At 43.3% G+C, this 21,812-nt stretch overlaps 1 protein-coding gene across 1 annotated transcript in view; it reads right to left on the bottom strand.

Annotated features, from left to right (window-relative positions):
* The window catches only part of phf21b (PHD finger protein 21B), a 206,519-nt gene that overhangs the window by 104,230 nt on the left and 80,477 nt on the right, over positions 1 to 21,812 (bottom strand). The window contains exon 2 of the mRNA XM_063006698.1: positions 6,218 to 6,229. Within this exon, the coding sequence (XP_062862768.1) occupies positions 6,218 to 6,229 (12 nt within the window). The remainder of the gene's footprint in view (positions 1 to 6,217; positions 6,230 to 21,812) is intronic.

Here is a 21,812-nt window from a genome sequence, read left to right as displayed (position 1 = left end):
TATGCCACAATGCTGTTTTATCTCCAGTTATATTATATATGTAAATAATATATGTATTTATAAAAGCCAAAGGGCGGGGGGACCTCTCCCTACACACATCCCACCCAATATAATAATTCATACCCCAAATTCATACAAAAAACATGATAATTGTGTCAAATTTATGGTTTTTATGTTGGACATGCAGTTTACAAGTAAGTATTCAGGTAAGTTATGATGTAGGCACATCAGACAAACACCCCACATTTTTCACAACCATGATCCTAAATGCATTTATTAATTTTTAATACAATTTTAAACCCCTGACAATTGAATGCAATTGATTTAAAAAGCCACTTTGTCAAGGTCATGGTGGGTCCAGTTCCACTTGGAAACACTGGGCACAAAGCAGGAATACTCTGGACAGGGTGCCAATCATCACCCTCTTCCCGAGAGATAGCCAATCACGTCTGTGTAGACGCCTGGCTGGCCAGTAGCACCACTGCTGAGATCCAGCTTTGTATGGTGGGCTATCATAATAGATCACTGCCACACCTGCGGGGTTTTGATAAGAAAATCATTTAAAATAAAGAATAAATGGGATCAGTGTCACAACAGTTTCACTGTCAAGATATAAATAGTGCCGACTGGGAATCCTTCTGTTTAAATAAAATATTATAACCGATCAACCATATCATTAAAACCACCATATAGAAGCACTTTGTAGTTCTACAATTACTGACTGTAGTCCATCTTTTTCTCTGCATGTTTTGTTAGCCCCCTTTCATGCTGTTCTTCAATGGTCAGGACTCTCCCAGGACCACTACAGAGCAGGTATTATTTGGGTGGTGGATCATTCTCAGCACTGCAGTGACACTGACATGGTGGTGGTGTGTTAGTGTGTGTTGTGCTGGTATGAGTGGATAAGACACAGCAATGCTGATGGAGTTTTTAAACACCTCACTGTCACTGCTGGACTGAGAATAGTCCACCAACCAAAATATATCCAGCCAACAACGCCCCGTGAACAGCGTCCTGTGACCACGGATGAAGGTCTAGAAGATGACCGACTCAAACAGCAGCAATAGATGAGCGACCGTCTCTGGCTTTACATCTACAAGGTGGACCAACTAGGTAGGAGTGTCTAATAGAGTGGACAGTGAATGGTCACAGTATTTAAAAACTCCAGCAGCGCTGCTGTGTCTGATCCACTCATACCAGCACAACACACACTAACACACCACCACCATGTCAGTGTCACTGCAGTGCTGAGAATGATCCCCCACCTGAATAATACCTACTCTGTAGTGGTCCTGTGGGGGTCCTGACCATTGAAGAACAGGGTGAAAGCAGGGTAAAAAAAGTATGTAGAGAAACATATGGACTACAGTCAGTGATTGTAGAACAGTGAGTGTAAAAACAAGGAGGTGGTTTTAATGTTATGGGTGATCGGTGTATACTGTCAATTAAAATTCCAGTTTAATGTTGCTTAGGAATTGCATGTGTTTCCTTTACATGCATTTTTCCTTCACAAGAAGTATTTACATGTGACGCGCTGTAATCTCACGCCTATGTATACATGCTAGTGTTTAGGGAATTATGTAAGAGAAAATATTGGAAACCAAACATATTATATTCAATACTTGTCTCGCTCTGATGAAACGTGTGTCCCTGTATTGTGTGTTTGTGTGGAAGTGAGAGACAGTGGAGGAGGAAAGAGATGGATAAATACAACAGGCTTCATTTTGCATGCATTGCTTTTCTCACTTGGGAAATTTACAAGCTGAAATGCTGATGGTTTCCAAATCAGAACGATTGGAGAACAGAGACCTACGGCGTCTGAGCCATCACTCGTCTTCAAACCTGCACCATCTTTTGGATACGGTGCTGTCTACAGGATTTTAAATTCACGCAGATCGAATCTCTGCTACTGCAGTTCAGAGCGTTTTCTCAGTCTGCAGTCTGATGTGGTTATATAATGCTGGAAGTTACTGAGGACATATGAAAAAAAAACATTTGTAATATATATGTGTGCAACACGTAACCATGGATCACATCAGGTTATATGTTTCTGGGTACACTTTTAGCATGACTGGGCCTCAATACTTTAAACTCTAAATACTGTACTGACGCTGATTATATATAGACCACAGTTAGCCCTCTCAATCACAATGAAACGGGCTCTGTTCCGATTCGAGAACCTGATTTTGAACCAGTTCAGCACGGTTCCACCTGAAAAAAAAAAAAGCTTCCAAACTGTGAATTGTCCACCAACAAAAAATATCCAGCCAACAGCACCCTGTGAGCAGCGATCTGTGAGCACTGATGAAGGTCTAGAAGATGACCGACTCAAACAGCAGCAATAGATGAGCGATCGTCTCTGACTTTACATCTACAAGATGGACCAACTAGGTAGGAGTGTCTAATAGAGTGGACTGTGAGTGGACACAGTGTTTAAAAACTCCAGCAGCGCTGCTGTGTATGATCCACTCATACCAGCACAACACACACCAGCACCAAGTCATTGTCACTGCAGTGCTGAGAATGATCCACCACCTAAATAATACCTGCTCTGTGGTGGTCCGATGGTGGTCCTGACCATTGAAGAACAGAGTGAAAGCAGGTTAAAAAGGTATGTAGAGAAATAGATGGACTACAGTCAGTAATTGTAGAACTACAAAGTGCTTCTATATGGTAAGTGGAGCTGATAAAATGGACAGCGAGTGTAGAAACAAGGAGGTGGTTTTAATGTTATGGCTGATCAGTGTATCAGGACCATGGAACACATTAACAGGTTTCCCAAACATCCTTATGGAAAAAAAACCCTGAAACTCAACACCTTTTAAACTCAGTGCCACTCCCAGAACCAATTGAAGTCGAGTTTAAAGGTACCACTGTATATAAATAAAGTTAAAAAATATAAATGTCAATTTTTGTGTGCATATACAAATACTAACAAACTATACACTTATAATACAGCTGCTAGTTTACTTTTCACTTGTGTGTACTGAACACCTGCAAAATAAAAACACAGAGTCGCCTTCTGTTTCATTTTATCACCAATAAGGGCCCTACTAAATTCACATGAAGGTGTGCTTGATTTTATGGACCTTGCTTTTCAAAAATCACAGGTTTCATGGATTTTTATAGAAAAGTGTCACATTTCACATTTTAGTCATTAAATTACACTCATAAATTGAATGATAGAATTAATTGAAGCTACAATATACAGCACCGCTACCTTCATAGTTGAATGTAAACCTAAAACATGAATTAACTGAATTGCCGTAGGATTACTAGGACTGCCTCGTAGTGCAAATTACAATAAATGTGAAGCACTTGAATTCTACGTGAATAAAAAAAATGTTAAATCTCCAAACACAAAACCCTGAATTAGATAAGGCCTTACCAGGAGTTGATCTATGCTAGCTTTTTGCATTATTTATTTATATATAAGGATTTTAACATCATATTTTAATGTCAAACACAGTCACAGACACTTTTAGTATTTCCAATTAACCTGACTGCATGTCTTTGGATTGTGGGAGGAAACCAAAACTCCCAGAGGAAACCCACACAGACACGGGGAGAACATGCAAACTCCACACAGAAAGGACCCTGACTGCTCAGCCTGGGAATCAAACCCAGGACCTTCTTGCTGAACATCTGTAACAGCAGCACAAACGCACCCTCCGGCATCATGTTAGTACCATTTACTTCCATTGCGCAATTCCCATCATTCATGACGCATCCTTGGCTTACAAAAACTGGTGAAAACTCAGACTGGTTCCTTAAAAAGCACCAACGTTCTAAGAAGCCTGAACAGAACTAGTTCAAGAACCAGAGTTCTTTAGGTCAAAAGGAAGTAAGTACTAAACTCCAGGCGGGGTTCAACCACTCATCACAGATCCGGCTCCGTCCCGGTTCAAGAACTTTCCACCAAAAAAAGAGGTTCCAGACAGCAAACTAGGGTTTTAATCTGGTTCTAATCTGGCGTTCTAATCTGGCACCACAGAATACTTGGTTTTTCAGGGCGAACCGTGACATCATCTGTGGGCGTGTCACAGTGTAGAGGTTTGGGTGCTTTTACATGAGAAGCTGCTAAACCACGTTTGCGCTGCACTTTCATCTTTTAGAGTTCACCTGATTACATTTTGAGCCAGTTTGCCACTGATATTCACTGATATTGTGTCATGAAACTTTAGTGATGTTTTATCGCTCAAACTGAGCGCTGAGCAAATCGGCTATTTGCGCCAAGGGTCGCGGTGAGAGCGAAGCGCAAAATGCTTCTCACGTCAATGAACTAAAGAAAACAACAACTGCAAAAAACACGTCTACGTCTTCTTATCACCAATAGCTGAGCGATGCTTTTTGCATAAAAACTAACATCTGTAACAACAGCACAAATGCTCGCACATAATCTACATGTATATATTTACTTTCGTTGTGTAAGCCCCACCACTGATGACGCAGGTTTGGTTCCCAAAAACTGGTGGAAACGCAGGTCAGTTCTCTACAAAACACCAAGGTTCGAAGACACCCGAACAGAACCAGTTCAAGAACCAGGGTTCTTTTGGTGGAAAAGCGCTACCAGTATTTTCAGTCTGCTCTATAGAAAACCTTCAGTTGCCTCCAGACCTGGAAAACAAACCATTTGTTTCCTGCCAGTTTCTTCATTTTGTCTCTTGGCTAACAAAACATCCAGCTTGTCTTTTTCCCACCTCAGTGAAGCTCAGATGTTTATTTTTCCTGCACTTTTGTAAACGACTGCATTGGTCGGTGTCTGCTGGGAACACATTTGTAACGTTTGGTAAAATCTGACAAGGCTTCTTCCTGATGAAACTTGGCTCATGTCTCGTGGGATCCCCCGTCCTTCCTACTTGGCAAACATTTCCAGCTGGGGAGAACCTGGTACATCTACCTGGTTCGTCATAAATTGTGTCAGTGAGTGGAGTAAAGTTGCTTTAGGTGAGGTGTTATTAGAGAAAGTGTAGATTTGACAGGATATGGGTGAGATATAACAAAAGGTGCCAGGGAAAGAACTCTGGATGCTGCTTGTAGCATGCCCCGACATGCTGCTTTCCAATTAGTGAGAGCAGAAAACTGTAAAAATTCAACCAGAGCTGCAATAGTTTATTCATCAATTAATTAAGATTAGCATCATGTTTTACACACTTTGGTTACAATAATGACAGGATGGGTAGTTACTGCTTACACAAAGTTTATCAGTTCAAGTTGTTTTAATGTCAAACACAGTCATGGACAATTTTGTATCTCCAATTCACCTCACTTGCACGTCTTTGTACTGTAGGAGGAAACCCACACAGACAAGGGGAGAACTCCACACAGAAAGGACCCAGACTGCTCTACCTAGAAATCAAACCAGGACCTGTGAGGCGACACTGTGTGCTACCCACGAGCTACCTTGCTACCTTTATGAATTAGTGATAAACAAAAAGCTGTTGATTGTAGCTGAGAGGGTTATGGACCTTGCTCAAGGGCCAAACAGTGGCTGCAATTTTAGTATTAATATATATAATATAATATTAATATAATTAAATATATGCAGTTCCACGGGACAATGGAACGCATTAACAGGTTTCCCATACATCTATATGGGAGAAAATACCTTGAAACTCAACGCCTGTTAAACTCCTTTTAAAGGCATTTTTAGCTGACTTAGACTTCAACATCCTGAACATTTTGACTAACCGATTGCTAACTGAATTGCGGTAGGATTGCTAGGACCACCTTATAGTGCAAATTAACCAGTAAGCATAAGACACTTTAATGCTACGTCAATGAAAAATGTTTTAGGAAAAAATTAACCAAACAGCTCTAACTGGGAATCAAACCCAGGACCTGTGAGGTGACGCTGTGTACTACCCACAAGCTGCCTTGCCACCTTTATGAATAAATGATAAACAAAAAGCTGTTGATTGTAGCTGAGAGGGTTTTGGGCCTTGCTCAAGGGCCAAACAGTGGCTGCTCAGCAAAGCTGGGATTTGAACTCACAACTTTCTAGTTGGTAACACACAGCTCTACCCACTAGGCTACTACTGTCCCAATCGAGTACATATGAACAGCCAAACCCTGCACTTTACCTAAACTCTTTGGGTCACACAGTGGTGCAAGGTTGGTATGGGTTGGCTTGGTTTTACACGACTCCAGAGGCCAGGTTTGATCCTTGGCTCCGGTTCTGGTATGCTTTCCTATGTCTGAATGTATACTGATACACCAGTTCTCCTCCCTGGCTACTTAATAGCCCATAAGTGTAAATCATTGAGTAAGTGTGAAGTACTGAGTACCTGTTCGGTGTATAATCCCAGGATTCCAGGACCAGCCAAGTTTGTGCTTTAGAATTGAGGATCGTGGCAAAATCCATCTAAATGAATCTGACATGACAAGAAGCTTGTGTGACTGCACAGTACTATTAAGCTAAAGCAGAGATGTTCACAAGTCACAAAATACAAGTCTAAGTCAAGTCACAAGCCTTTAGGCTAGAGTCCGAGTTAAGTCACAAGTCTTCAGACTAGAGTTCGAGTCAAGTCACGAGTCAATATAATATACACAGAACACATATTGGAAATGTAGCGTAGAAATAAACAAATAATCTGTAAGTTCAGATAAAAAACAACAACAGATTAGCAACTGTATTTTGCCGTTCTACTTAGTGCCTTTACTTTCCTAGTCATTGTGCAAATGAATGTAATTTTCGTAACAAGAAGGTACCAGTTAAAAGTTTATACTGATACGTTTTGTTTTCATTCCAAAACAAAAGCGTGCGATAAATCACAGCACAGCGGCCAAAATCCAAAACACAGCAAAAAAAATCATAACCACTGCTTACCTTAGCTTATGTTCTTCCAGATGCTATTAAATTTATAAGCGTGTGTCCCATTAGGAATATAATTCGTTATTTTGTAAATGTGCTTCTAATTAAAAACCTCCAAACTTTTCCCGGTTGTGAAGTAAAACACAAACTCGTTAGAAAGCCAATCAAGCATTTCCTTATCACATCATCAATGCAAATAACAGCATTTCTTACTAAAAATTAAAATCAGAAGGTCTGATTGGGTTAGAAAACAGTCTTTCAACCAGTAGCGATCCTACCAATCCTGTAGAAGCGTTCCATTCACCCCAGTTGTTCCTATGAAGTGCACTACGTAGGGTATTCCAGCATTTTATGATGCGTCACAAGAAGAGGCCATGTCCCAAATCAAAATATGTGTGGACATGCATATATATACTGTATATATATATATATATATAATTGTCACACGTAACTAATGTTAACACATGCTGACGCTGAGCTAAAGGGTTAGAGGTCTACACCCATCTTTCTAGACCCTGTCACCTTCTATGTACCCTCTGACTTCTAAAACAACAACAAAAAAACTAAAGAAACATTTAAAAATTTTAATATCTGTTAGACATATTTAAATGATGTGTGTCCTGATGTATTTTTCATATCTCCGTAGGCCTGTGGATGACTGTGCATATTCTCCTCACCTCTATTTCCGTCTCCCCATGGGAGCAGCCGAGACAAGATGCCTGTCTCCAGGTTCAAGCATCCGACTTCATCCCGACCCATTTACGCCGAGTCTAAATTGCCATTTCATTACAGGAGTGCAAATGAAAATTTTTTTGTGAGTGCATGTATTAGAGCTTTGCTTGTTATGACAGCCTGAGTTATGAAACAAGAAAGCAGTACATGTATCTGCTGTATAGTAACAGAGGATAGAATAAACACATCTTTTTTAGAGGACTTACATCTCTTAAGGCTGCAGTAAATTACTATTAAATTACTCTTAAATTACTAGTGATTTTTTCTTTGTTAGTCAGTCGAACAAAATAAAAATGTTCTTTCAGTGCAGGAAATTATTTAGAAAAGATGAAAAATATTTCATTAAAGAGATGCTGCATTAGATTTAATGCATGTCTTTGTGATTCATATTCTATACACTATATAGCAGAATGTTTGTAGACACAATTTTAGGTGTTGAAGCCACACCCTTTGCTAAAAGGTAGATAGATGATTTGATAGACAGACAGACAGATAAATAAACAGATAGACATACAGACTGACATATAGATAGATAGATAGATAGATAGATAGATAGATAGATAGATAGACACAGATAGATAGACAGAGACAGACAGATAGATAGACAAACAGACAGAGAGATAGACGTACAGATAGATAGATAAATAAACATCCAGACAGACAGACATATACATAGACAGACAGACAGATAGACAGACAGACAGATAGATAGATAGACAAATACTCCAGTAGTTGAACAAAATGAACTAATACAACTACTACAAAATACTATAAAAATAATACAAATATACAACCCCAAATCAGAAAAGAAGTTGGGACAGCATGGAAAATGCAAATAAAATAAAAACACAGTGTTCCTTACATTTACTTTGACTTTAATTTGATTGCAGACAGGATGAACCCAAGATATTTCATATTTTATCCGCTCAACTTCATTTAATTTGTTAATAAACATCCATTTATGCATTTCAGGCCTGCAACACATTCCAAAAAAAGTTGGGACTATAACGAAGCCTGTAGTAGCTGGTGAACGTGCCCCGGGTTCCCAGCGAAACAGGTCTTACAGAGCTCAGAAAACAAAGCCCTAAGTAGTGGGTTACTCATTAGGGCTGATCGCCCGCACCTGTGGGGCTGACTATTTAAACCAGCTCCACACAGCTGCGGGTGTCGCACCTTCTGTTTGTTTTCGTCTCCTGTGGTAGCTCGTCCACACTATTTCTTAGCCATAGGTGGTAGCCCTGGTGGCGCAAGGCCATTCGGGTAGGTAAAAACCGCAAGGTTTGAGGTATTGAGGATTTTCTTTACTTCTTAGAAATTGGGTGGTGCGACGCCGGGCAGTCCGCGAACTGCTGTTTGTTTGTCGCTTTAGCCATTAGCATTAGCGGTTGCACGCCGTGCCTCTGTGTGGCGCTGGTGTATAGCTCCGCTATTAGAACTCTTATTGAACGCCGTAATCGAATTCGGTAACCGTTGGGTGGCGACCCCGTACAGCGTTCGGTCGGTCTGCCAGCGATCCCGGTTCGAATTCGCAAGTTAACCTTGCCTAACTGTGCTTGTCTTTTTTCCTCCTTTCAGGTCGGAGTGCCTCTGCCCCGTGACCGTGAGCTCGTCGCACTCCGAATAGTTTTCCCCGAATGTCTGCCGCTGTTCCGGGGTTGGCGTTAAGCGGAGCCCTTCCCTCTCGCCTCGGCCTTCAGCGAGCGTCTATTTTTTCAAAGCTCGATTTACGCAGCGCGTACAATTTGATCCGGATCCGGCAGGGGGATGAATGGAAGACTGCGTTCATTACGCCCACTGGCCACTATGAGTATCTGGTGATGCCGTTTGGGTTAATGAATGCCCCCGCAGTCTTCCAGAGATTTATCAATGAAGTCTTACGGGAGACTCTTGGTAAATTCGTCTATGTCTACTTAGACGATATTCTTATCTTTAGTCGATCCATCGACGAGCACCTAGGGCATGTCCGACGAGTTCTCCAGCTCTTGCTCGACAACCATTTGTTTGTCAAGCTGGAGAAGTCCGTCTTTCACTCCCCCACGGTTTCGTTCCTGGGGTTTGTGGTTTCCAAGGGCACCCTGCGCATGGACACGGCTAAAGTATCTGCGGTGGAGAAATGGCCAATTCCGAGTTCTTTACGCCAACTGCAAAGGTTTTTGGGCTTTGCTAACTTTTTTCGGCGTTTTATTAAGAACTTCAGCTCTATCGCTGCTCCATTGACGGCCCTTACTGGCAAGGGCGCTTTCAATTGGTCGGTGCAGGCCCAACAAGCTTTTGATAAGCTAAAAGTTCTCTTGACAACTGCACCAGTCTTGCAGTTGCCTGATCCTGATGAACCCTTCGTGGTCGAAGTGGATGCCTCAGAGATCGGGGTAGGGGCAATCTTGTCCCAGAGAGTGGGGCCAGGAAAGAAGCTGCATCCGTGTGCCTTCTTTTCGCACCGCCTGACTCCGGCTGAGCGGAATTACCCGGTCGGAGACAAGGAACTGCTAGCCATTAAATTGGCTTTAGAGGAGTGGCGACATTGGCTCGAGGGGGCCAAACATCCTTTTCTTGTCTGGACAGATCACAAGAATTTGTCGTTCATCCAGCAAGTAAAGAGGATGAACTCACGTCAGGCCCGGTGGTCCCTATTTTTCGGAAGGTTCCACTTCACACTGTCGTTCAGACCGGGATCCAAGAACGTTAAGCCGGATACCCTGTCTAGACAGTGGGAACCGACTAAGCCGGAGACCGGACCTGATCCCGTGATCCCCTCGACCCAGATAGCTGCCCCAGTCACCTGGGGTATTTCTAAGGTCATTCGGGATGCCCAAAGGGCTGAACCCGCCCCCGGTAGGGGACCTCCTGACAGACTGTACGTACCTTCATCCGTACGGCGTCAGGTTTTTGAGTGGGCTCATGCTTCCCCGTTTGCGGCGCACCCAGGCGTGACTAAGTCCCTGGTTTTGCTGCGCCGAAGATTTTGGTGGCCGGGGATGGAGAATGAGGTACGCGACTTTGTCCGTGCCTGCTCTGTGTGTGCTCTGAACAAGAGCCCCAGAGAACGCCCGAGGGGTCTTCTCCATCCGTTGCCAATACCTGCTAGACCGTGGTCCCACATCTCCCTGGACTTTGTGACAGGCTTGCCAAAGTCCAGAGGGTTCACGGCGGTATTGGTAATTGTCGACCGGTTCACCAAGTCTTGCCTCTTTGTTCCGCTGCCCAAGCTGCCATCCGCCATGGGTACTGCGCAAATCATCCTTCAACATGTGGTGAGAGCGCATGGGGTCCCATCAGACATTGTGTCAGATCGGGGCCCGCAGTTTGCGAGTCAGTGCTGGCGAGCCTTTTGCCAACTTATTGGCGCTACGGCCAGCTTATCCTCCGGTTACCACCCGGAGTCGAATGGGCAGTCGGAGAGGCTTATCCAGGATCTGAGCAAGATGCTCAGGTGCCTGACGGCAGGGAATCCAACCACGTGGTCGGATAAACTGATGTGGGCAGAGTTTGCTCACAACACCCTGCAGCATTCGGCGATTGGCATGTCACCGTTTGAAGCTCAGTTCGGGTACCCTCCGCCGCTCTTTCCTGAGCAGGAGCAGCAGGTAGCGGTCCCGTCTGTACAGCTTCATGTCCGCCGCTGCCGCGCCGCCTGGCGCAAGGCTAGGCAGGCTCTTATAGCCACCCAGCGCTCTGTGAAGCGCAAAGCTGACCGCAGGCGACAGCCGGCTCTTACTTTCCGGCCAGGCCAAAGAGTACTTGTCTCGACGAGGGATCTCCCCGTTCGAGGTGCCCCACATAAGTTGGCACCCAAGTACATTGGTCCTTTCAAGGTGGTAAAGCGGATAAACCCGGTGACGTATAGGTTGGAGCTTCCTCCCCACATGAAAGTGCATCCAACCTTTCATGTCTCCCATCTCCGACCATTTGTGTGCGGGGGAGTTTTACCCCCTCCCAAACCTCCCGCCCCTCGTATCATCCAGGGTGCCCCTGCCTTCACGGTCCGCCGACTGCTGGATAGCAGGAAGGTTCAGGGTAGCACCCAATACCTGGTGGATTGGGAGGGTTACGGCCCTGAGGAACGTTCTTGGGTACCGGCTCGTCAGATCCTGGACCCTGAACTGATCCGCGAGTTCCGACGGAACCGAGCTGCGGGTCTTGGGACCTCAGGTGCTGTCCCTAGAGGAGGGGGTTCTATAACGAAGCCTGTAGTAGCTGGTGAACGTGCCCCGGGTTCCCAGCGAAACAGGTCTTACAGAGCTCAGAAAACAAAGCCCTAAGTAGTGGGTTACTCATTAGGGCTGATCGCCCGCACCTGTGGGGCTGACTATTTAAACCAGCTCCACACAGCTGCGGGTGTCGCACCTTCTGTTTGTTTTCGTCTCCTGTGGTAGCTCGTCCACACTATTTCTTAGCCATAGGTGGTAGCCCTGGTGGCGCAAGGCCATTCGGGTAGGTAAAAACCGCAAGGTTTGAGGTATTGAGGATTTTCTTTACTTCTTAGAAATTGGGTGGTGCGACGCCGGGCAGTCCGCGAACTGCTGTTTGTTTGTCGCTTTAGCCATTAGCATTAGCGGTTGCACGCCGTGCCTCTGTGTGGCGCTGGTGTATAGCTCCGCTATTAGAACTCTTATTGAACGCCGTAATCGAATTCGGTAACCGTTGGGTGGCGACCCCGTACAGCGTTCGGTCGGTCTGCCAGCGATCCCGGTTCGAATTCGCAAGTTAACCTTGCCTAACTGTGCTTGTCTTTTTTCCTCCTTTCAGGTCGGAGTGCCTCTGCCCCGTGACCGTGAGCTCGTCGCACTCCGAATAGTTTTCCCCGAATGTCTGCCGCTGTTCCGGGGTTGGCGTTAAGCGGAGCCCTTCCCTCTCGCCTCGGCTTACAGCAGCGTCTTCAGCGCTAACGCGCTTTCGTTTTTCAGTGCCGCGTTAGCGCGGTGTTAACGCTCCCGGCTCTCACTACGGAGACCGGGGTTCGCGTCCGTCCTGTTGTGCTTTTTGTTCGCTGCACCCGCAGCCTTCCGTCGGAGGTTCCGATCGGTTTTTTGGTTTGCTTTATTATTTCTCTGTTTTATTTTTCTATTGATTATTATTTAAAAAACAAAAATAAAAGTTCTTTTTATCTTATTCCTGCATTTGAGTCCTCCCTTCTTCACCCACGTGACAGGGACGGGGGCAATTTAGGGCTAGTAATGAGGTAAAAAAAAAAAACTAAATAATGGTGTGATTCCAAAGAGGTGATGTCAACAAATAATTGTAATCATGGTTTGGTACAAAAGCAGAATCCATGAAAGACTGAGTCTTTGATGAGCAAAGATGATCAGAGGATCTCCAGTTTGTCAACAAATGTGTGAGAAAATTATTGAAATGTTTAAAAACAATTAACCTCAAAGAAAGATTGGAAGGGATTTGCATATCTCTCCCTCTACAGTGCATAATATCATTAAACGATTCAAGAAATCAGGAGGAATTTGAGTACATAAAGGCCAAGGGTGCAAGCTTAAGCTGAACGTCCGTGATCTTCAATCCCTCATACGCCACTGCATCAAGAACCGCCACTCAACAACAGCTGATATAACCACATGGGTGAGGGATTACTTTGGCAAACCTTTATCAAGCACTACAATACAGAGTTACATGCACAAATGTCACCTTAAACTTTACAGTACATAAAAGAAGTCTTATGTTAACCATCTTCAGAAGCGGTGTCGACTTCTTTGGGCTCGGAGGCATCTAGGATGGACCATCACACAGTGGAAACATATATTGTGGTCAGATTAATCAGCATTCCAGGTTATTTTTGGGAAAAAATGGACGCCATGTGCTCCGGACCAAAGACGAAAAGGACCATCCAGACTGTTATCAGCAACAAGTCCAAAAGCCAGGGTCTGTCATGGTATAGGGTTGTGTCAGTGCCCTTGGCAAAGGTCATTTACACTTCTGTGATGGCAGCATTAATGCAGAAAAATACATTGAGATCTTAGAGCAACATATGCTGCCTTCAAGACGTCATCTTTTCCAGGGACGTTCATGCATTTTTCAACAAGACGATGCAAAACCACATGCTGCACATATTACACAAGGCATGGTTGTGGAAGAAGAGAGTATGGGTACTGGACTGGCCTGCCTGCAGTCCTGACCTGTCCCCAATAGAGAATGTGTGGAGAATTTTTAAATGAAAAATGTGACAACGATGAGCCCGTACTGTTGCACATCTTAAGACGTGTTTGCAGGAAGAATGGGACAAAATAAAAGCTGAAACATTAAATCACTTGGTCTCCTCGGTGCCAAAACGTTTTTTAAGTGTGGTGAAAAGGAACGGTAACATTACAAAGTGGTAAATGTGTTGCAGACCTGAAATGCAGGAATGGATGTTTATTAATAAATGAAATGAAATTAAGCAGATAAAACATGAAATATCTCAGGTTCATCCTGTCTGTGATCAAATAAAAGCCGAAGTAAATGTAAGAAACTCTGTATTTTTATTTTATTTTTATTTTCCATGCTGTCCCATCTTTTTTTGATTTTGGGTTGTTAAAAAATGACACATAGCAGTCTTTTTTTTCTTTCGTACATTTGCTAACATCTATTTTCACCAAAATGTGAATGTGAAAGAAAATTTGTCTCACTGTGTATTTGATTTATCTTCAGAGAAAGGCTTTCATACCAAGTGTCAAACCATCACGATTTGTCCGCCGCTTGTTTCTCAATGCCATGTGCTGCTGTGAAATAAATTCTCATTACATGAGACCTCGAACACCTTGAGTTTGTCATCATGATAAGAATTATAGATTGTTCTTCATTTTCTTTTCATTTTTCTTACTCCTCTTCATGCTGTTCCGGTATGAATGAGAAACTGAAACATTTACCATCATTACTACTTACATACACTATATTGCCAAAAGTATTCACTCATCTGCCTTCACACGCATATGAACTTGAGTGACGTCTAATTCTTAATCCATAGGGTTTAATATGATGTCGGCCCACCCTTTGCAGCTACAACAGCTTCAACTCTTCTGGGAAGCCTTTCCACAAGGTTTAGGAGTGTGTTTATGGGAATTTTCGACCATTCTACCAGAAGCACATTTGTGAGGTCAGACACTGATGTTGGATGAGAAGGCCTGGCTCACAGTCTCCGCTCTAATTCATCTCAAAGGTGTTCTATCGGGTTGAGGTCAGGACTCTGTGCAGGCCAGTCAGGTTCTTCCACACCAAACTCGCTCATCCATGTCTTTATGGACCTTGCTTTGTGCACTGGTGGCAGCTATGTTGGAACAGGAAAGGGCCATCCCCAAACTGTTCCCACAAAGTTGGGAGCATGAAATCGTCCAAAATCTCTCGGTATGCTGAAGCATTAAGAGTTCCTTTCACTGGAACTAAGGGGCCGAGCCCAACTCCTGAAAAACAACCCCACACCATAATCCCCCCTCCACCAAACTTTACACTTGGCACAGTGCAGTCAGACAAGTACCGTTCTCCTGGCAACCACCAAACCCAGACTCGTCCATCATATTGCCAGACGGAGAAGCGTGATTCGTCACTCCAGAGAACACATCTACACTGCTCTAGAGTCCAGTGGTGGCGTGCTTTACACCACTGCATTTGACGCTTTGCATTGCGCTTGGTGATGTAAGGCTTGGCTGCAGCTGCTCGGCCATGGAAACCCATTCCATGAAGCTCTCTACACACTGTTCTTGAGCTAATCTGAAAGCCACATGAAGTTTGGAGGTCTGTTACGATTGACTCTGCAGAAAGTTGGCGACCTCTGCACACTATGCGCCTCAGCATCCGCTGACCCCGCTCTGTCATTTTACGTGGCCTACCACTTCGTGGCTGAGTTGCTGTCGTTCCCAATCGCTTCCACTTTGTTATAATAGCACTGACAGTCGACTGTGGAATATTTACTAGTGAGGAAATTTCATGACTGGACTTGTTGCACAGGTGGCATCCTATCACGGTACCACGCTGGAATTCACTGAGCTCCTGAGAGCGACCCATTCTTTCACAAATGTTTGTAGAAGCAGTCTGCATGCCTAGGTGCTTGGTTTTTTACACCTGTGGCCATGGAAGTGATTTGGATGGGTGAGTGAATACTTTTGGCAATATAGTGTATATTACATGAACTAGTCTCCACTTCTTTTTTTTTTTTTTACCACACTCCATTTTGACAAGTTTTGACTCGACAACAGCTCCTTCTTTCGGGAATACACGCTTTGTGCTTCTATATTAGATACAGACTCTGTGACGCATCTCGCCGAGTTCTTTCCTTTCATTCTCATTTCATCTGGGTCACAGAGGGCTGTCTGGCTCCTCTTGGGTAAAGAAGATCCTAATATTCCGCTCGACTCACGGCATAGAAACTCTAACCTCTATTTCTGCTCCCAGCAACCCCAGGCTGGCGTGTTGAACAGTGATGTAGATTAGGTTTCCATGAGCTCAGTGTAGGAACGTTATTTATAACTGAATATAATGAGTAGTGTTTCAAAATGCTTCATGCCTGCAGTAACTGTATAACAATACAATTGATCAGATACTCACACTGTAGTCTGAAAATAGTCGGCTAATAGTGTATCACATGGAACGGGTGATAAGGCAAACATTGCAGAGTACATCCTCTAGTAAACCCAGTGTACTACTATTTATTTAAAATCAATTATTAATCAACAAGTATAAATTATTCAGTACTTTAAAACGAACAGAAATGGAATGTAGTCGCAAAAGTGAGACTGGTCTGGTACTGGGAGTTGCAATATTTTTAAAATGCCAAAATCTTTAATATTTACAGCAATTAGCAGCACAAGACCCCTGTGAATAGCTCTAACCCTTATTGCTAACACATAACTGATGGAAAACATTATGAAAAGTGTGAGATACAATCGTACGTGTCAGCGTTAAATAAAGGTGCCAGGCCGCTCAGGTGGTGCAGCGGTAAAAACACACGCTAAAACCCGAGCTGGGATCTTGAATACATCGTATCGAATCTCAGCTCTGCCTGCCGTCTAAGGCTGAGCGGCCACAGAACAACGATTGGCCTGTTGTTCAGATATGGACGGGACTAAGCCAGAAGGGGTCTCTCTCCCATGACTGGTACAATTACGACCTCTGCTGGCTGATTGATGGCGCCTGCACAAAGATGAGAAAAGAGTGCTCTCAGGGTGTGTCTCTCCGTACACAACGCTGAGCTGCACTGCACTCGTCAAAGTGTAGGTGATAAGATGCATACGGCATGCTGCCCACGTGTCGGCGGGGGCGTGGGTTAGCTTCATTCTCCTCAATCAGAGCAGGGATCGGCATTGGTGGAGAAGAAGCATGACGCAATAGGGCAATTGGACGCGCTAAAAAAAAGGGAGAAAAAGGAGAGAAAATGCATAAACAAAAAACTGCAGCTAAAGGAAAGAGTTCGTCAGGTAAGGACAGAAAATGATGTTACTGCTGCAAAGGGAGTTTTTGCATTTCACACAAAGGAGAATCATAACAGCTACAGATCAAAGGAAGCAAAACTTCCATCCAGTGTAGATGTCCGTCTGATCCATGCTGCCATCCTGCAGTCCAAGTGTCTTCTATTTTGAAAACTAAAATATGGCCACCCTACTTTAAGATAAATAACTGAATAATAAACAATCTGTTTATAAGACAGTGATAATACTGTACTCCTGAATGAAGAATGTATCCAAAGTCTGTAGCATTAAAATAAAATCTGTGCTTGTCTTCTAGTAACAAGCTTTTTAGATTGACCCTGCCAAGTGAGGAAGGTTCTGTGTCAGGTACGTATTATTATGCAGTGACTGTTAGCCTCAACTGTCAAAGAGACAAATGCAGAAAGTCTCTATCTTTGGCACACCATGCAGCAAGTTCATTCACGTGATAAATGCTTTCATTGTTGTTTCGGTGTGTTTTGGGACTTACCTGCTCCACCAGGTCAGAGAGCCAAAACAATATCCAATTAAAATTGTATGGTACTTTTGATTAGGTGGAAGCTTAGCAATGAGAAGTGGAAGCAAAGTCAGACAGTGGGAGAGATGACAGAATCCCTAACTTAGAATATTTACTACAGGGGTGTCCAAACTACGACCCATTACCATTTTTCGCAAAGTATTTAGAAAATAATAACATAACATAACATTATGACCGCCTTTCTAATATTATGTTGGTCCCCCTTTTGCTGCCAAAACAGCCCTGCAACTGTGATGCACTACGTATTCTGACACCTTTCTATCAGAACCAGCATTAACTTCTTCATCAAGTTGAGCTACAGTAACTCGTCTGTTGAAACGGACCACACGGGCCAGCCTTCACTCCCCACGTGCATCAATGAGCCTTGGCCACCCATAACCCTGTCGCCGGTTTACCCTGTCGCCTGTTCCTTCCTAGGATCACTTTTGATAGATACTGACCACTGCAGACAGGGAACACCCCACAAGAGCTGCAGTTTTGGAGATGCTCTGACCCAGTCGTCCAGCCATCACAATCTGGCCCTTGTCAAACTCACTCAAATCCTTACGCTCGCCCATTTTTCCTGCTTCTAACACATCAACTTGTTAGTGGTCATAATGTTATGCCTAGTCGGTGTTTATTTTAATGTAAGTTCAAGTCAAATAGAATGCAGCATTGCTTAATGACCCACCTAGATAAAAAAAAAATCATTCTATGAAATGTGCACAGTTTCACCCATAATAAATGGTATTATTATTTATTTATTAGGTATTATAGTCGACCCGGTATCCACAGGCAAAGACTTTTACATCAGCACTATAAATACACTGAATTTGTAATTTTATTACACTTAATTCACCACTTAGATGGATATAAAACTAGCAAACTATGCAAAATAAAAGGATTTTCACTAGTGGTCTGAGACTTCTAGCCCCTACTGTGTGTAGCCTATAATGCCTATAATTCTGTTCTAGCTACACAAAAGCTTTTCTAAAGCCACCACATGCATCACTCCTCTGACATGCTTTCTGAATGCCATTTATATTCAGCTTCAGCTCTGCTTCTTAAACCTAGCCAGAATTTTCTTTTCTTGGTAAAACACAATTCAAAATGACACTTAGTGTAGTGTTTCTGTGCTTAAAAATAGATACAACAGATTTTTATGAGCAGATTTTAGATTTGGACGTGTGGAATAACACCACTATGTTACAGTGGAAAAACACAGATTAATAATAACAACACAAAATACTGCATAAATAACGTACAAATGTATTTCTAATTATTATTATTCTAGTAATATTTACATTAACACATACTTTATAAGAAAGTGGATGTAAAGTACGCTAGCCCACTACCACTAACAACCAGAGGTCCAGGCTTCAAATCTCAGCTGTGCTGTAGACTAGTTGTACATATACACATACACTGATCAGCCATAACATTAAAACCACCTCCTTGTTTCTACACTCACTGTCCATTTTATCAGCTCCACTTACTACTATATATGCACTTTGTAGTTCTACAATTACTGACTGCAGTCCATCTGTTTCTCTGCATGCTTTGTTAGCCCTCTTTCATGCTGTTCTTCAATGGTCAGGACTCTCCCAGGACCCCCACAGAGCAGATATTATTTGGGTGGTGGATCATTCTCAGCACTGCAGTGACACTGACATGGTGGTGGTGTGTTAGTGTGTGTTGTGCTGATATGAGTGAATAAGACACAGCAGCGCTGCTGGAGTTTTTAAATACTGTGACCACTCACTGTCCACTCTATTAGACACTCCTACCTAGTTGGACCACCTTGTAGATGTAAAGTCAGAGACGATCGCTCATCTATTGCTGCTGTTTGAGTTGGTCATCTTCTAGACCTTCATCAGTGAACACAGGACGCTGCCCACAGGGTGCTGTTGGCTGGATGTTTTTGGTTGGTGGACTATTCTCAGTCCAGAAGTGACAGTGAGGTGTTTAAAAACTCCATCAGCGCCACCACCAAATAATACCTACTCTGTGGTGGTCCTGTAGGGGTCCTGACCATTGAAGAACAGCATGAAAGGGGACTAACAAAGCATGCAAAAAACAGATGGACTACAGTCAGTAATTGTAGAACTACAAAGTGCTTCCATATGGTAAGTGGAGCTGATAAAATGGACAGTGAGTGTAGAAACAAGGAGGTGGTTTTAATGTTATGGCTGATTGGTGTACATGGCTGGCTAATGTCCAAGAGTGTTTTGGTTTGTGTTTGTGTCTGGGGGGGGGGGGGGGGGGGGAGAAGGTTGCCATGATGGCCATACAGCCTAGCCATTGGGAGATGCACTTGTCAGTGTGCTCTCAGTGCTGGTCCCAAGCCGGATGGAAATAGAAGGGTTGCGTCAGGAAGGGCATCTGGTGTGAAAACCGTGCCAGGTCTGGTAGACGGACCAGATCCGCTCTGGAGACACTAAATATAAACACAGCCAAATAAAGACCAACAGACCGACCACACACTCGATGCCACTGAGTGCCATTTGCAGGTAATAACAGTGGTCCACTATGCATGGATTATATATGCTTTGGACAGATTTAATGCCGTAACCAGACACACTATTGAACATTGAGTGAAACAGCACGGCAATGCAGACTGAAAGGTCATTTATTTCTAACTGCATTTTTTTCATCTCTGTGCGTCTTCGTTTACATTTCTGGTGCCTCAGATAAGTGAGCAATAATGGCAATTTAAGTTAAGCACATTAACAGTGGTTTAATGTTAAAAAAGTTAAAGAAAGAGGAATAAAATTGCTTGTAATAAATGAAAGCATGGGGGAATGCAGTTGGGCATGTGTAATATCTAAATAATATATAGTATATTAATAATAAGTCACTGTGTGCATCACTTCTCTGACATGTTTTTTCCCCCCAATTTTATCCCCAATCTAGTATCCAATTACCCCAAGTGTGTTCGAAAACCTAGTGATCTCTCTACATAGACAGCATTTTACGTCATCCTACGCACGCTCCCGAAAAGAAGGCTGTTTGAAATCCTAGATACCTTAATATGCTCACTACTAAGGTATCTTAAAAATTCAACGAGTGAGCATCCGATGCTGCCTTAGCAGTAAAGGCAATCCCAGCATTCAGTGCGGCACAACTTTTCTCACAGAAAAATAAAAAACATGGCGGACGGTGCGGAGAAACAAACGGAGTTATGTTCAAACGTAAATAAATTATAATTGATTTGTAACTTGTATAAACTTGCACAAGTGTCATTTGCAAATTCAGTGTTGTCAGCTAATTTAACAGTTTTCGGTACACAAAGGTAGATGTTAGTTGACATGTTAGTTGTGCCACCCCATCCCATTGGTTTGAATAGCATGAGGCTAACTGTGTTAGCTTAGTTAGCAAAAAACTGATGGAATCGGTGTTTCAGTGCGTTCGAATAACCTGCCCTATAAGTCAATGACTTATTAGAATCCTCTCTACTTAGGCAGGTGCCTACAGTATGTAGGCAGTAAGACAGCAAGGCAGCTCACTAGGTTTTCAAACACACCCCCTGATTGTGTTACGCTTTACCTGTACCGATACAACCCTCCACTGCTGAATGAGGAGCTTCGCAAATGGCACATGCCCCCTCCGACACGTGTGCAGTACCGACTGCATCTTTGCACCTGCATGAAACGAGTTCATACGCGGATCAGCCTTGTGTACGGAGAGCCACACCCTGATCAGCATTATTTCCCCACTCTGGGCCAGTTATGAGGGTCCCTGGTCTGGCTTGTCCCACCCTGTGAACAACAGCCAATCGTTGTTCATGTGGCCGCCCAGCTGAGCTGGATGTTAGAGCTGAGATTTGATACAATGTATTCGAAATCCCAGCTCTGGTGTGCTCTTGTGTTCTACCGCTGCGCCACCTAAGCAGCATCTGACATGTTTTTTGAATGTCATTTATATTCAGCTCAGCTTTTTAAACCTATCCAATGCTTTCTTTTCATGGTAGTACACAACACAAAATGGCATTAGTGTAGCGTTTCTGTGCTTAAAAACAGACAGATAAAAAAAAAAACAGATTAAACAATAACAACAATTTAAATTGAGTGTATTAAGTGGTGTAATGTTAAAAAAGTTTAATGAAAAAGGAATAAAATTGCTTGGGATAAATGAAAGCATGGGGAATGCAGCTGGGCATGTGTACCATCCAAATATTATTCAAGTCACATGTTAGTGGTGGGCGGATCGATCCAAATATTGATATTATCGATACCAACGTTGGTATTGGTATCGGATCGATACTAGTATGATAGGACCGATACTTTAGTTTTACTTTTCCTCTGATACATTCAGCACGTTTCTCTCGTTTCGTCAAAAAGTAAAGACG

This window comes from Trichomycterus rosablanca, chromosome 1 (assembly GCF_030014385.1).
Source record: "Trichomycterus rosablanca isolate fTriRos1 chromosome 1, fTriRos1.hap1, whole genome shotgun sequence".
Taxonomy (NCBI): Eukaryota; Metazoa; Chordata; class Actinopteri; order Siluriformes; family Trichomycteridae; genus Trichomycterus; species Trichomycterus rosablanca.
The sequence above is the reverse complement of the archived record's forward strand: the minus strand, read 5'-3'. Positions and strand labels throughout refer to the sequence as shown.